At 48.5% G+C, this 15,562-nt stretch overlaps 2 protein-coding genes and 1 long non-coding RNA gene across 3 annotated transcripts; all 3 read left to right on the top strand.

Moving 5' to 3' along the window:
- Positions 1–7,721: 7,721 nt before the first annotated feature.
- LOC148390231 (janus kinase and microtubule-interacting protein 3-like) lies at positions 7,722–10,415 on the top strand. The gene is made up of 6 exons (XM_088389624.1): positions 7,722–8,125; positions 8,250–8,363; positions 8,595–9,597; positions 9,684–9,782; positions 9,876–10,109; positions 10,230–10,415. Exons 4-6 carry the CDS (start codon positions 9,693–9,695, stop codon positions 10,413–10,415), a joined length of 510 nt encoding a protein of 169 aa, XP_088245750.1. The 5' UTR covers positions 7,722–8,125; positions 8,250–8,363; positions 8,595–9,597; positions 9,684–9,692.
- A 93-nt stretch (positions 10,416–10,508) lies between these two features.
- On the top strand, positions 10,509–11,742 carry LOC148390230 (janus kinase and microtubule-interacting protein 3-like). Its single transcript, XM_088390856.1, has 2 exons — positions 10,509–10,869; positions 10,949–11,742. Exons 1-2 carry the CDS (start codon positions 10,657–10,659, stop codon positions 11,063–11,065), a joined length of 330 nt encoding a protein of 109 aa, XP_088246982.1. The 5' UTR covers positions 10,509–10,656; the 3' UTR covers positions 11,066–11,742.
- Positions 11,743–12,363: 621 nt separating this feature from the next.
- On the top strand, positions 12,364–15,086 carry LOC148390229 (uncharacterized). The gene is made up of 4 exons (XR_015861414.1): positions 12,364–12,940; positions 13,118–13,164; positions 13,288–13,365; positions 14,930–15,086. It is a non-coding gene; the product is annotated as an uncharacterized LOC148390229 (long non-coding RNA).
- The last annotated feature ends 476 nt before the right edge of the window (positions 15,087–15,562 follow it).

Genomic DNA, 15,562 nt, shown 5'->3' with positions numbered 1-15,562 from the left:
ATGCCACACTGAACAACACCATCCCGCACTGAACAACACCATGCCGCACTAAACAACACCATGCCGCACTGAACAACACCATGCCTCACTGAACGACACCATGCCGCACTGAAAGACACCATGCCGCACTGAACGACACCATGCCGCACTGAAAGACACCATCCCGCACTGAACACCATGCCGCACTGAACAACACCATCCTGCACTGAACAACACCATCCCGCACTGAACAACACCATGCCGCACTGAACAACATTATGCCGCACTGAACATTATGCCGCACTGAACAACACCATGCCGCACTGAACAACACCATGCCGCACTGAACAACATTATGCCGCACTGAACAACACCATGCCGCACTGAACAACACCATGCCGCACTGAACAACACCATGCCGCACTGAACAACACCATGCCGCACTGAACAACATTATGCCGCACTGAACAACACCATGCCGCACTGAACAACACCATCCTGCACTGAACAACACCATTCCGCATTGAACACCATGCCGCACTGAACAACACCATCCCGCACTGAACAACACCATCCCGCACTGAACAACACCATGCCGCACTGAACAACATTATGCCGCACTGAACAACATTATGCCGCACTGAACAACACCATGCCGCACTGAACAACACCATGCCGCACTGAACAACACCATGCCGCACTGAACAACATTATAACGCACTGAACAACACCATCCCGCACTGAACAACACCATGCCGCACTAAACAACATTATGCCGCACTGAACAACATTATGCCGAAATGAACAACACCATGCCGCACTGAACAACACCATGCCGCACTGAACAACACCATGCCGCACTGAACAAAACGATCCCGCATTGAACACCATCCCGCACTGAACAACACCATGCCGCAATGAACAACACCATCCCGCACTGAACAACATTATGCCGCACTGAACAACACCATGCCGCACTGAACAACACCATCCCGCACTGAACAACACCATGCCGCATTGAACAACACCATGCCGCACTGAACAACACCATGCTGCACTGAACAACATTATGCTGCACTGAACAACACGATCCTGCATTGAACAACACCATGCCGCACTGAACAACACCATCCTGCACTGAACAACACCATCCTGCACTGAACAACACCACCCCGCACTGAACAACACGATCCCGCATTGAACAACACCATCCCGCACTGAACAACACCATGCCGCACTGAACAACACCATTCCGCACTGAACAACACCATGCCGCACTGAACAACACCATGCCGCACTGAACAACACCATGCCGCACTGAACAACACCATGCCGCACTGAACAACATTATGCCGCACTGAACAACACCATGCCGCACTGAACAACACCATCCCGCACTGAACAACACCATGCCGCATTGAACAACACCATGCCGCACTGAACAACACCATCCTGCACTGAACAACACCATCCCGCACTAAACAACACCATGCCGCACTGAACAACATTATGGCGCACTGGACAACATTATGCCGCACTGAACAACACCATGCCGCACTGAACAACACCATGCCGCACTGAACAACACCATGCCGCACTGAACAACACCATGCCGCACTGAACAACATTATGCCGCACTGAACAACACCATGCCGCACTGAACAACACCATGCCGCACTGAACAACACGATCCCGCATTGAACAACACCATCCTGCACTGAACAACACCATGCCGCACTGAACAACACCATGCCGCACTGAACAACACCATTCCGCACTGAACACCATGCCGCACTGAACAACACCATCCTGCACTGAACAACACCATCCCGCACTGAACAACATTATGCCGCACTGAACAACACCATGCCGCACTGAACAACACCATGCCGCACTGAACAACACGATCCCGCATTGAACAACACCATCCTGCACTGAACAACACCATGCCGCACTGAACAACACCATGCCGCACTGAACAACACCATTCCGCACTGAACACCATGCCGCACTGAACAACACCATCCTGCACTGAACAACCCCATCCCGCACTGAACAACACCATGCCGCATTGAACAACACCATGCCGCACTGAACAACACCATCCTGCACTGAACAACACCATGCCGCACTGAACAACACCATGCCGCACTGAACAACACCATGCCGCACTGAACAACATTATGCCGCACTGAACAACATTATGCCGCACTAAACAACATTATGTCGCACTGAACAACACCATGCCGCACTGAACAACACCATGCTGCACTGAACAACATTATGCCGCACTGAACAACACGATCCCGCATTGAACAACACCATCCCGCAGTGAACAACACCATGCCGCATTGAACAACACCATGCCGCACTGAACAACACCATGCTGCACTGAACAACATTATGCTGCACTGAACAACACGATCCTGCATTGAACAACACCATGCCGCACTGAACAACACCATCCTGCACTGAACAACACCTTTCCACACTGAACAACACCATGCCGCACTGAACAACATTATGCCGCACTGAACAACACCATGCCGCACTGAACAACACCATGCCGCACTGAACAACACCATGCCGCACTGAACAACACCATGCCGCAATGAACAACACCATCCCGCACTGAACAACACCATGCCGCATTGAACAACACCATGCCGCACTGAACAACACCATCCCGCACTGAACAACACCACCCCGCACTGAACAACACGATCCCGCATTGAACAACACCATCCCGGACTGAACAACACCATGCCGCACTGAACAACACCATTCCGCACTGAACAACACCATGCCGCACTGAACAACACCATGCCGCACTGAACAACACCATGCCGCACTGAACAACACCATGCCGCACTGAACAACATTATGCCGCACTGAACAACACCATGCCGCACTGAACAACACCATCCCGCACTGAACAACACCATGCCGCATTGAACAACACCATGCCGCACTGAACAACACCATCCTGCACTGAACAACACCATCCCGCACTGAACAACACCATGCCGCACTGAACAACATTATGGCGCACTGAACAACATTATGCCGCACTGAACAACACCATGCCGCACTGAACAACACCATGCCGCACTGAACAACACCATGCCGCACTGAACAACATTATGCCGCACTGAACAACATTATGCCGCACTGAACAACACCATGCCGCACTGAACAACACCATGCCGCACTGAACAACACCATGCCGCACTGAACAACACGACGTCGCACTGAACAACACGACGCCGCACAGAACAACACGACGCCGCACAGAATAACACAATACCGCACAGAACAACACAATACCGCACAAACAGTTTTAGATAATATTACGTCGCAGTCATGTGACGCGGACATGACGTCAATAGGCGGAACTCACGGCAAAATTATAATCCGTGGGCGTGGCTTGCAACAGGAAGTAGGAAAGCGGCAATTCTGGCAAACAAGACACAGCGGTTAGTAACACGATGACTAACAAGGCAAATATTTTTGTTTTCAGCTTGCAACTTGACCGTCTAGAGCGTACAAGGTAATTACAACTGTTTTTTTTTAGCCCTGAAAAGCGAGGGAGTGTGGCGTTTGGGAGGAATGTCGAACTCGGCGTCTGCTTCCAGCCACAGACGCCAAATTTCGACGATTATTTCGACTGGTCAACGGTTGTAAATTATTGCGTTGACTAAAAACTTTATTTAACTCTACTCTTAACTTTGCCGTTTCAGATATGCGGGTATTACACCGCGGAAATGACGTCAATAGGCTGAACTCTCGCCAAAATTCAAATCTGTGGGCGCAATGGCCTTGAGCGAGACACCGGATACAAACACGACGATTATCAACAGAAATATCTTTATTTTCTGCTTGCAAGTGGACCGTCTAGAGCGTACACGGTAAGTACAACTCATTGTGTTTAAAAAGATTTACGTTTGTGTAGTTTGCGTTGCGTTGTATCTGTGAATGTTGGTTGAGGCTAAATGTTAATGTTTAATTTCATTCCTTTAGGTTCCACGGTGTTTGTTGGCTGTATGTTTTCCACTGCAAGAAGAGGCTCGTATCATTGACCAGCAGGAGCTACAATGGTGAGTACCCCTTTCGTCTTCCATTTATGTTAAACACTTCCTATTTCATGTCTAACAGTACTCGATTTAACAAATAACCATAAATAAATACAGTGTGGGCAGTCACGTTAACATATGTGATTATCCTGCCTAATATGTTTATCACAAATATGTCACTAATCACTAATATGTTTATTTGTTTATCACAACACCTTTGGACCTTCAGCAATCGATTATTTCCCTTCATCTACATAGAGACAGAACAATGGTGTCTTAAACATCTCATTCATTTCACCAAATAACTTCACGCAGGTGGATAACGGCCGTCTCGGTCACGCTATGTTGCGTGATGCAGTTTTGAAGAACCAAATGCATTTATTCAATGAATAAGTCAAGCTAGTTCTATGTTTATGATGTTGTAAGTTACGGTACCGATTGAAGTTGAGTTCGAAGCCAGTGGAAAACAGCGCTGCGTTTGTGCTCTCCAGGTACAAATGTTGTGATCTCTGACTGACGACCGGGCGAGACTCGAGTAAGAGATGTCCAAACGAGCTCCGGCAGGGCGGGCCAAGGCGGAGCGAACGGACGCCCTTCAGGCCGCCAATGACGAGCTGAGAACCAAACTGATGGACGTCCAGTTAGAACTTCAGCAGGAGAAGAACAAGGTGAAAACCTCAACAGACAGACACTGCCTGCCTCCCTGCCTGCCTCCCTGCCTGCCTCCCTGCCTGCCTCCCTCCCTCCCAGTTTTCCCGATGTAGATTAGACATGCGTGTGCCATGACTGTGTCAGCCTACATCAACAAATGCACCGAGGACGTCAGCACCACTAAGAATATCATCACCCGGGGCAACCAACGACCCTGGATGACTGAGGAGGTACGTCAAACGCTACGAGCGCGGAACTCTGCCTTCAAGTCTGGCGACAAGGAGACACTGAGGACAGCGAGAGCCAACTTGAACCGTGCCATCAGGATAGCGAAGCGAGACCGCAGTCGAAAATTTCAGGATCGTTTCCACGACGTCAAAAACATCAGGAGTATGTGGCAAGGCATACGGGCGATTACAGACTACAACTCACCCTCCCCCCCCCCCCGGTGGGTGTAGTTGATGCTGACTTTCTAAATGGTCTAAATAACTTCTTTGGGAGGTTCGAGGCACTAAACGGCACTCCAGCAGTTAAAACTGTCCCCCATCAGGAAGAGGAGGTACTCTGCCTTGACTCCGCCGATGTGTTGAAGACCCTGAGGAGAGTCAACCCCTGTAAGGCCCCTGGCCCCGACAACATTCCTGGGCGTGTGTTCAGGGAATGTGCAAGTCATCTGGCTGGGGTCATCACAGACATTTTTAACACCTCGCTGGGCCAAGCCACAGTGCCGGCGTGCTTTAAGACTGCCTCCATCATTCCGGTGCCGAAGAAACCTCAAATCACCTCATTTAATGATTACCGGCCTGTTGCACTGACTCCGGTTATGATGAAGTGCTTCGAAAGGCTGCTTAAAGGTCACATCGTTTCCAGACTCCCCCTATTATTTGACCCGTTCCAGTTTGCCGACCGGCAAAACCGCTCCACTCAGGACGCCATCTCCTCCGTTCTTCACCTGAGCCTGGCTCACCTGGAGGAGAAGAACACCCATGTGCGGAGGCTGTTCCTGGACTTCAGCTCAGCGTTTAACACCATCATCCCACAGCATCTGGTAGGAAAATTGGAACACCTGGGCTTCAACACCCCCCTTCGCAACTGGCTGCTAGACTTCCTCACCAACAGACCTCAGTCAGTCCGGGTCGGACAGAACACCTCTGATGTCATCACCCTCAGCACAGGCTCCCTTCAGGGCTGCGTCCTGAGCCCCCTGCTGTGCACCCTGATGACACACGACTGCGTCCTCAGGTTCACCACCAATCACATCGTGAAGTCAGCAGACGACACAACGGTGGTGGGGCTCATCAGAGACAACAACGACCTGGACTACAGAGAGGAGGTGGAGCAGCTGGTGGGCTGGTGCAGAGAAAACAGCCTGATCCTGAATGAGGAGAAGATGAAGGAGATCATCGTCGACTTCAGGAAAAAACAGCCTCACCACGCTCCACTGATCATCAACAGCTCAGCTGTGGAGGTGGTCAGCACCACCAAATTCCTGGGGGTCCACATCACAGAAGACCTCACCTGGACTATGAACACTACGGCACTGGTCAAGAGGGCACAGAAGCGCTTGTACTTCCTGCGGAGGATGAGGAGAGCCCACCTGCCCCCACCCATCATGAGGACGTTCTACAGGAGCACCATAGAGAGCATTCTGACAAGCTGTCTCTCTGTGTGGTGTGGAGGCTGCACCGCCTCCGATTGGAAGAACGTGAGGAGAGTGGTGAGGACAGCAGAGAGGATCATAGGGGCTCCTCTTCCCTCCATTCAGGACATTTCATCTCAGCGCTGCATGTCCCGTGCCCGTAACATCATCAATGACCCATCACACCCCCACCATGGACTGTTCTCCCTGCTGCCCTCTGGGAAGAGGTTTGCAGCATCCGCTGCAGGTCCACCAGGTTCTGCAACAGCTTTTTCCCTGCTGTCATCAGACTGTTGAACACTAGAACTGTTGAGCTCTAAACTGAACTCTGCATCACACATTCACAGAACTGTACTTTATGACACTACGGACCTCTATCTTGCACTATCTCGCACTACCAACTTTACTGAACTTGTATAAACCCTTTAAATAGAAGTTTAATACATGGTTTAGCATTCCTCTGCACACTCTTGAATACTGTTTTGCCTACTTGCACTATTGCATAATTATCACTGCTGCACTTTATACTTATTTTTAATATATATATATATATATATATATAGTATATGTATATATATATATTGTCATAGGATATGTTACTTCTATTCAACTGCAATATCACTACTTTGTTGTAAGACGTATGCAACGGAATTTCGTTTTGTATGCACCATGTGCAGACAAGATGACAATAAAGTTTGTCTAAGTCTAAGTCTAAGTCATGTCAGGTCAGCTGTCTGGAGAGAGAGAGAAGTCAGGACCTGCGGGCGGAGCACCACCGTGCCACCGCCGCCATGACGGAACTCAAAAGCAAACTCCATGAGGAGAAGCAGAAAGAGTTAGCCATTACCAGGGAGACATTACTGCGGCAGCATGAAATGGAGCTGATGAGAGTGATCAAAATCAAAGATGGAGAGATCCAGCGACTGAATGCCTTGGTCCTCAGCCTGAGGGACGGCTCCATGGACAAGGTGATCCGCTCTATCCGTGTCTGACTATCCGCACGCCACGTCGGGCTTCGATGCGGCCGCGACCGTATTGTGTAGCTTGTCCCCAGTAAGCGTCGCGGCGCTCCGTTGCGGTCTCAACGGCCCGGTGTGGCGCAATGTCTGCTCAGGTGAGGAGGGGGGGCGCTTTGCTGGCGGAGGTGGAGGAGACGCGGCGGTGTCGGGAGACCGAGCGGTGTCGCCTCCACCAGGAGCGCGGAAGAAGCCCTGGCAGCGGCCCAGCAGGCCTGGCAGTCCCGAGCGGCCGAGCTCCGATCGGCTCATCACCAGCATCGGGAGGAGCTGAGCCGAACCAAGAGAGACTGCGAGAGGGAGATCCGCCGACTGGTAGGACTGATCAGATGCGCGGTGCGTGGCTATGTTCCCAATTTCGTTGTATACCTGCAGTGCAATGACACCTAAGGCATTCTATTCTATTCTATTTCACAAGAAGAAAATGTCCGGTTGCTCGCTTCGCTTTTGTCACAGCAAAGGTGTTCTAGTCGATTCAAGAAAAAAATTGGCCGGTTGCTCTCTTTGTTTTTGTCACAATTCTGGCAAATGAGTTTGCCCGCCTGCCTGAGCGCTCCCCGTTTGTACATCCAGACGGATGAGATCAAGCTGAAAGACAGAGCGGTTAGTGTTTTGGATGAAGCCCTGGGGCCGGCCACGTCCACCGCCTTCAGCTGCAGACTCAGGCTGCCGAGCAGCAGATCGCTGCCCTGAGGGATTCCCAAAGGGCGGGCCTAAACTACCCTGGAAGTGGGGTCAACGCCGCTACTAGCAATCCTCTTCATTGCGTAAGCCACCTCATCACACACTTGCAGTACGCATGACTTAGTTCGTTGCTGGAGGAAGGTAGCACAAAAACAGTTTTGAACTTTGAACGAGTGCTTGTGTGTGTGTGTTGCGGGGCGTTTTCAGTCTCAGGAGGATCGGGACACGCGACGGTTTCATCTGAAAATCGCTGAGCTCAGCGCAGTCATCAGGAAACTGGAGGATCGAAACGCCCTGCTTTCTGAAGAGCGCAATGAACTGGTAATTTATTGACGGCACGCTTGAAGGTTTGCGCTACGTTTGATGCGCGCCATCCAGCGAGGCACCCATTGCGCTTGCTTATTAGTTGAGCGGCGCGGCGAGTCGGTTGCCTGGTAGATGTCTTTTATTGGGAGCCAAAGCCACGATTCCGTTCAAACCGATGCAAAAGGAATGGATACGTTCTGGCCCGCGTGTTGTGCGTCTTTCACATCCCGCACTTCATGCTTGCAGCTAAAGCGACTGAGAGAAACAGAAAGCCAGTTTCTGCCACTCCTGTACAAAAACAAACGCCTGAGCAGGAAGAATGAAGAACTCTCGCTGGTGCTGTGTCGCCTTGAAAACAAAGTGCGCTTTGTCACCCAGGAGAACGAGGAGATGGCAAGCTTGGTAAGTCGACGCGGACAACGGCGGCGTGCCAACAGAGTCCACTGCATTTGTGTTCCACAGAGAAGGCCTAGTTCGCTCAATGACCTGGACCGCGGTTGCGGCCAGCAGGACGGTGAAATGGAGTTCCTTCAAGTTGTGGAGCAGCGGCACATCATCGACGACTTGTCCAAGGTCTTCAGGCAGGCGACTCGGTGCACGTACGGCAGCGCCGCGCTCGCTCGCTGTCGCCAGGAAACCTTTTCCGTCCAAAGCTTGGCCGGCGGCCGCCATCCAAAAAATTGGCCCCTTAAATTCCGACCTTTCAAGCAGGAGCATTGTGCGCACGCGTTTGAACACGCTTTAGACTTGTTTTGCCGTTTTCAGCAGCTCAAAGCTCCCGTTTTGTCAGCGCCTTTGCCACTCGCTGTGCGCTGAAAACGACGGACTTGCCCGGCTGCTCAGCCCGTCAACCATGAGCCGCGAGCGCGACGTCATTGTCCGTAGGCAGCTAGTGGCAAAATGCACCCTGTTAGAGTTGCGCTCGCTCCAACTTATTTTGCAAGAACCACACGGGAGACAAGTAAGTTCTTTTGGACACCTGCAGGTGGAGAGTCCATCCGTTGTACGAATGAAGTCTGACTCTCGGCTCCTGCACGAGCATTTTAATTAAGAGAAACAGGGTGGGTGGCCGAACGTGGCTGGGAAAATGCGGAGAAAAGCAAATGTCATTTTCCAGTCAACCAAAGAATTTGTGGATGAAAATGACACAACATTCCAAAGCTGTCCACGCGTTTGTCTCTTCTAGAATGTCAAGTGGGTGGAGGAGAAGCAGCTGCTGCGTCAGAGCAATCAGCAGTTGGCCGAAAAGGTGACGGAAAGAAAGGCGCTGGGCGGAGTCGCTTGGCGTCACACCTGTCGGGAAGCCCCGCAGATGAGGTCTGACTGTCTTTTCAGGTCAGGCGGATGGAGGCGGAAGAAGCGCGTCTGAAAGAGCACATCCAGGATATCCGAGACCAAAACGAACTGCTTGAGTTCCGCATCCTGGAGCTGGAGGTGGGAAGACTCGCACAAGCGTGTTGAGGCCAGAGATGTGACGGACGGACGGACGGACGGACGGACGGACGGATGCATGCCTCTGCCTTTCAGGAGAGGGAGTGGCGCTCCCCCGTCTTGAAGTTTCTGCAAGTCCGTTTCCCAGACGGCCTCAGCCCTTTGCAGATCTACTGCGAGGCCGAGGGCGTGAGCGTACGTAAGGCGTCCCTCGCAACCCTAACCTTAACCCGAGGTCCCAGAACACCTTACATTGCTCCTTGCGCCTTTCCCCCGGACATCGTCATCAGTGATCTGATGAAGAAGCTGGACATCCTGGGCTATAACGCCGTAAGTGTATGTCGAACTCCTTATGTTCGCACTCCACGAGACTCGGCGGCTCAAATGTGACTTTTGGAAGGCTTTGCGCTGAAAGAAGCTTGTTGACGCTGTGCCTTTGGGCTCTTGCAGAATCTCACCAACGAGGAGCAGGTGGTCGTGATTCACGCCAGGACCCTTCTCACCCTAGCCGAGAAGGTAACGCGCACGTCCACGCACGCTCTCGCATTCTGCTTATGTGACAGCAGCCTTTCCTCAGTGGTTAGAATACATCAAAGTGACCAAGTCAGCACTTCAACAGAAGATGTTGGACATTGAAAGTGAGAAGGTAGACAGACACGCGACATCAGCCAAGGGGAACTCCGGCAATGTGCCCCAACAATTCTGACCTTGAGCTGTGCTAGGATATGTTCTGCAAGCAGAAGGGCTACCTGGATGAAGAGTTGGACTTCAGGAAGTGTTCCATGGACCAGGCTCATAAGGTAAGCCGCCCTCAAATCTCCCGCCGGACCACTGATGGACGAGGATTGCGGCCCAGAGGATCCTGGAGCTGGAGGCCATGTTGTACGAGGCGCTACCGCAGCGGGACTGCCCCGCCACGGACGGCGAAAAAGCCAGCCACGCTGGCGTGAATGACGTGCTGACGGCGGATCAGAGAGAAGAGCTTAGGAGCGCCGTGGACCAATGGAAGCGAGCCCTGATGTGCGAGTTGAGGGAGCGCGACGCTTGCATCCTCCAAGAGAGAATGGATCTGCTGCACAGCGCGCAACAGGTAAGGGCCCAAAGCCAGCCCGGCACTTACTTGCACGCTTACTGGCTTTTGAATGCCACTTTCCATTTGTCCGTCCTAGAGGAACAAAGAGCTGAAAGAATTCATCGAAGCTCAGAAGAGACAAATCAAACAATTGGAGGAGAAGTTTCTGTTTCTCTTTCTATTCTTCTCCTTGGCCTTCATTCTGTGGCCCTAACACCAGCTGGTGAGTGAGCTCCAGCGGCACCGCACTCGACACCTCCGATACACTGCCAGCCGGTCTCAGACGTTGGCAGACGCTCCGATGCCAACGTATACCCCCCGCCACGGTGACAGAGGCACCGCGTCACACCGGCGCTCATCCAATCAGAAGGCAGGAAAAGCAAATTCACATGCAGGGCACTTTTGAACCAGAAGAGAGCGCCACAAAAAACGGTTGTTGCCCCAAACGCGCATTAAAAAGGGTCAGAATAACAAGAGTCCCACTGGCCAGCCGGGGCCACCCGTCCAGCTGTTTCTTCAGGGGGGAAAAAAATTGGAGTCACCGGTGAGTACATTTTGCATTTAGCTCTGCTTTTCTGCTTCTGTCTTCAAGTGTGTGGCATCCTGCGATCAAAGATTCAGCCAACCCCAAAGCGGTTGACCTCAACGTCCCACCACCATGCCTACCAGAGCAGGTGACGTGATGCTTTGGACATCCTTCCGTCTCAGATGCCCAAAAGTACTCTTTGCCACATCTGCGGCAATACGGTGTCTTTTCAAAGGTGCAAATAAATCCAGCGTGGGCGGAACACGCACGTCTTCGGTTTTTCCCGCTTTGTTTGTGTGACAGCTGTTGTGAAAATTTTATACAAATAAAGTTGTATAGTACAGGTTTGGCCAAGCCGCAACTCACGAACCGCATGCGGCTCTTTTATGTTCATATCAACATTTGTGTGTGTGTGTGTGTGTGGGGGGGGGGGGGGGGTGTGCGTGTTGGCTTCACTTGAGTTCAATTTGGTATTTTGGTCAAAAGCGCATGTGGTGAAATTCCACAAAGTAGGATGGGCAAACACATTTCTTTAAACTATGAGTGTCAATTGGGCTCTCGAAATGGCAGGGAAAAGATGCACAGCAAAACGAAAATACGTAGATGAACACAGGACGTTTTAATCAGAGTGGGAAAGTTTCTATTTTTTGTTGAACGTGATGGCAAACCATTCTGCCTGATATGTCAGACCTCAGCGCATTTCAAAGATTCAAATCTTCAGCGCCATGCACTTCAGCTCACTCCATGCTAACATTGATCAGGCGTCGAACCCGCATCATCATGCTTAAGAGGTGGCCATGCTAACCAGTGCGCCATTATGTCAACGCATAATAACTAAGTCTACTGGTCAAAACAGCGGTTACTATATGACGTCGCTACGTCGTGGTCACGTGACGCAGACAAGACGTCAATGGACGTGGGCAGAGTTAACTTGTTTAAAAGGGAGTAGGCAGAAGAAATATTTAATTTATTTAAATCTATTTTGAGTGCACACCATTATGCCAATGCATAACAACTGTAAATCTACTAAACAAAACAGCGGTTGCTATATGACATCTGCCACGTCGTGGTCACGTGACATACGTGACGTCGATGGGCGTAACTTTCGCCGGAATTCAAATCCGCGGGGAGAGTTAACTTGTTTAAAAGAGAGTGGGCAGAAGAATTATTTAATTTATTTAAATCTATTTGGTGTGTGCGCCATTATGTCAATGCATAACAACCGTAAGTCTACTAAACAAAACAGCGGTTGCTATATGACGTCTGCCACGTCGTGGTCACGTGACGCGGACGTGACGTCGACGCCTACTTTACATCCCACCGATCACAGGACCCCTCGGCTGCATAACCGTGCACCCTTCCCAACCAATCGGATTTGCTATACGCGAAAACGACGCCAATGGAAAGAGCTTCCGCCCAAATTTAAATCCGTGGGCGTGGCTCGCAGCAGGAAGTAGGAAAATGGCGGCGATGTTGACAAAGACACAGCGGATGGTAACATACGACTAACAAGAGAAATATTTTTATTTTCTGCTTGCAACTGGACCGTCCAGAGCGTACACGGTAAGTACAACTCATCGTTTTTAAAAAGAAGTACTTTTGTTGCCCTGAAAAGCGAGTGAGCGTGGCGTTTGTGGGGGACGTCGAATTTCGACGATTCTTTCTGGTCAACGGTTGTAAATGATTGTGTTGATTAAAAAAGAAAACTTGATGTAACTCTACTTTTAACTGCCGTTTCAGATAGATTTGGAATTGCATCACATCCAGTTTTGCCTAGAGCGTACACGGTAAGTAACACTCGTTGTGTTTAAGGAGATTTACGTTTGTAATAGCAGAAGTGTAGCCGCGTTGCGTTGTACGTGTGAATGTTGGTCCGGGCGAAATGTTAATGTTTAATTTCATTCCTTTAGGTTCCACGGTGTTTGTTGGCTGCAAGTTTTCCACTGCAAGAAGAGGCTCATATCATTGACCAGGAGCGAGCTACAATGGTGAGTAGCCATAACATTTATGTTAAACACTTCCTATTTCATGTCTAACAGTACTTGATTTAACAAATAACCATAAATAAATACAGTGTGGGCACTGAAGTTAACATATGTGATTATACTGCCTAATCTGTCACCGAGTAGATTGTTGCAAAGTAATATAAGATCCAAAGTTGTAATTCAGAATAGTTTTCAAAAGAAGGCCATTAGAATTATATACAAGTCTGATTACCCTGAACAAGCTATTAATTAAATCACAAATTCTTCAATTCAAAGATTTGGTAGATTATCAGACAATTAATGTCTAACAGTAATTGATTTAACACATCACGATAAGTAGATTGAGTGTGGGCACTCTCAAGTTAACATATGTGATTATACTGCCTAATCTGTTACAGAGTATGTTGTTGCCAAGTAATGTAGAATAGATCCAAAGTAGTAATCCAGAATAGTTTTGAAGAGGCCATTAGAATGATAAACAAATCTGATTACCTTGAACATAATAACAAGCTAAGTGTTTAATATGTCCTATGAAGTCAAAATTGGGCACCATCATGTGGTGAAATTTGGAATTGCATCACATCCAATTTTGCCTGGGAACAAACAGATTACATAAATCTTAGTTTTGAATAAGCCACTCCTTCTCAAACAAGTAAACTCTGCCCATTTTGCGCAGTAGATGTTCTGTTAATATCTAGTATTTATACAAAGTCATAATTTAAATTGCTTTCAACCTTCATTCATCGGTTCAACCAACATTACTCGCTCTTATTACCAACTTGTATTGATTTAACTAAGCGTTTAATACTTCCTATCAGGTCTCAAATCGAGATTTGGCAAAATACAATTTCAGCAAATCCAATTTTGCCAGGGAACAAAAATAGATTAAATAAACTAAATAAGTCCTCTTCCCATTAAATAAATCAGAAAAGTCTGTCTTGTAACCAGTCCTCTTCAAACAAGTAAAGTCTGCCCATTTTGTGCCGTAGATTTTGTGTCTATGCCTAGTATTTAAACAAAATCATAATTTAAACGACTTCTTTCCTTCATTCACTTTGGAAATTTGGAATTGCAGCAAATCGAATTTTGCCAGGGAACAAAAATAGATCAATTAAACTAAATAAGTCTTCTTCCCATTAAATAAATTAAAAAAGTCTGTCTTGTAACCAGTCCTTTTCAAACAAGTAAAGTCTGCCCATTTTGTGCCGTCGATTTTGTGTTAATGCCTAGTATTTGTACAAAATCATAATTTAAAGGACTTCATTCCTTCATTCACTTTGGAAATTTGGAATTGCAGCACATCAAATTTTGCCTGGGAAGAAAAGTAGATTAAATAAATTTAATAAGTCTTACTACTTCCCATTAAATAAATTAAATACGTCTTACTTGTTCCCATTCCTTTTCAAAACAGTAGTTTAAAACGAGGGCCCTTCACTCAATCTTTAACCTCAACCCCGCACGTTGTGTTGTATCTGTGAATGTTGGTTGTGGCCAAATGATAGTTTTCTTTCATTCGTTTAGGTTCCAAGAAAACTTGATGTAACTCTACTTTTAACTGCCGTTTCAGATAAGCGGGTATTACGTCGCAGTCATGTGCCGCGGATATGACGTAATTGCCCGAACCTCCGATTCAAATCTGTTGGCGCGATGGCCGTGAGCCACTGAGCAGCGACGATTATCAACAGAAATATCTTTATTTTCTGCTTGCAACTGGACCGTCTAGAGCGTACACGGTAAGTAACACTCATTGTGTTTAAGGAGATTTACGTTTGTAATAGCAGAAGTGTAGCCGCGTTGCGTTGTACGTGTGAAAATTGGTCGAGGCGAAATGTTAATGTTTAATTTCATTCCTTTAGGTTCCACGGTGTTTGTTGGCTGCAAGTTTTCCACTGCAAGAAGAGGCTCGTATCATTGACCAGGAGCGAGCTACAATGGTGAGTAGCCATAACATTTATGTTAAACACTTCCTATTTCATGTCTAACAGTACTTGATTTAACAAATAACCATAAATAAATACAGTGTGGGCACTGAAGTTAACATATGTGATTATACTGCCTAATCTGTCACGGAGTAGATTGTTGCAAAGTAATATAAGATCCAAAGTTGTAATTCAGAATAGTTTTCAAAAGAAGGCCATTAGAATTATATACAAGTCTGATTACCCTGAACAAGCTATTAATTAAATCACAAATTCTTCAA

Source organism: Syngnathus floridae, chromosome 11 (assembly GCF_059516105.1).
Source record: "Syngnathus floridae isolate MCC-2025c chromosome 11, RoL_Sflo_1.0, whole genome shotgun sequence".
In the NCBI taxonomy this organism is placed as follows: domain Eukaryota; kingdom Metazoa; phylum Chordata; class Actinopteri; order Syngnathiformes; family Syngnathidae; genus Syngnathus; species Syngnathus floridae.
The sequence above is the reverse complement of the archived record's forward strand: the minus strand, read 5'-3'. Positions and strand labels throughout refer to the sequence as shown.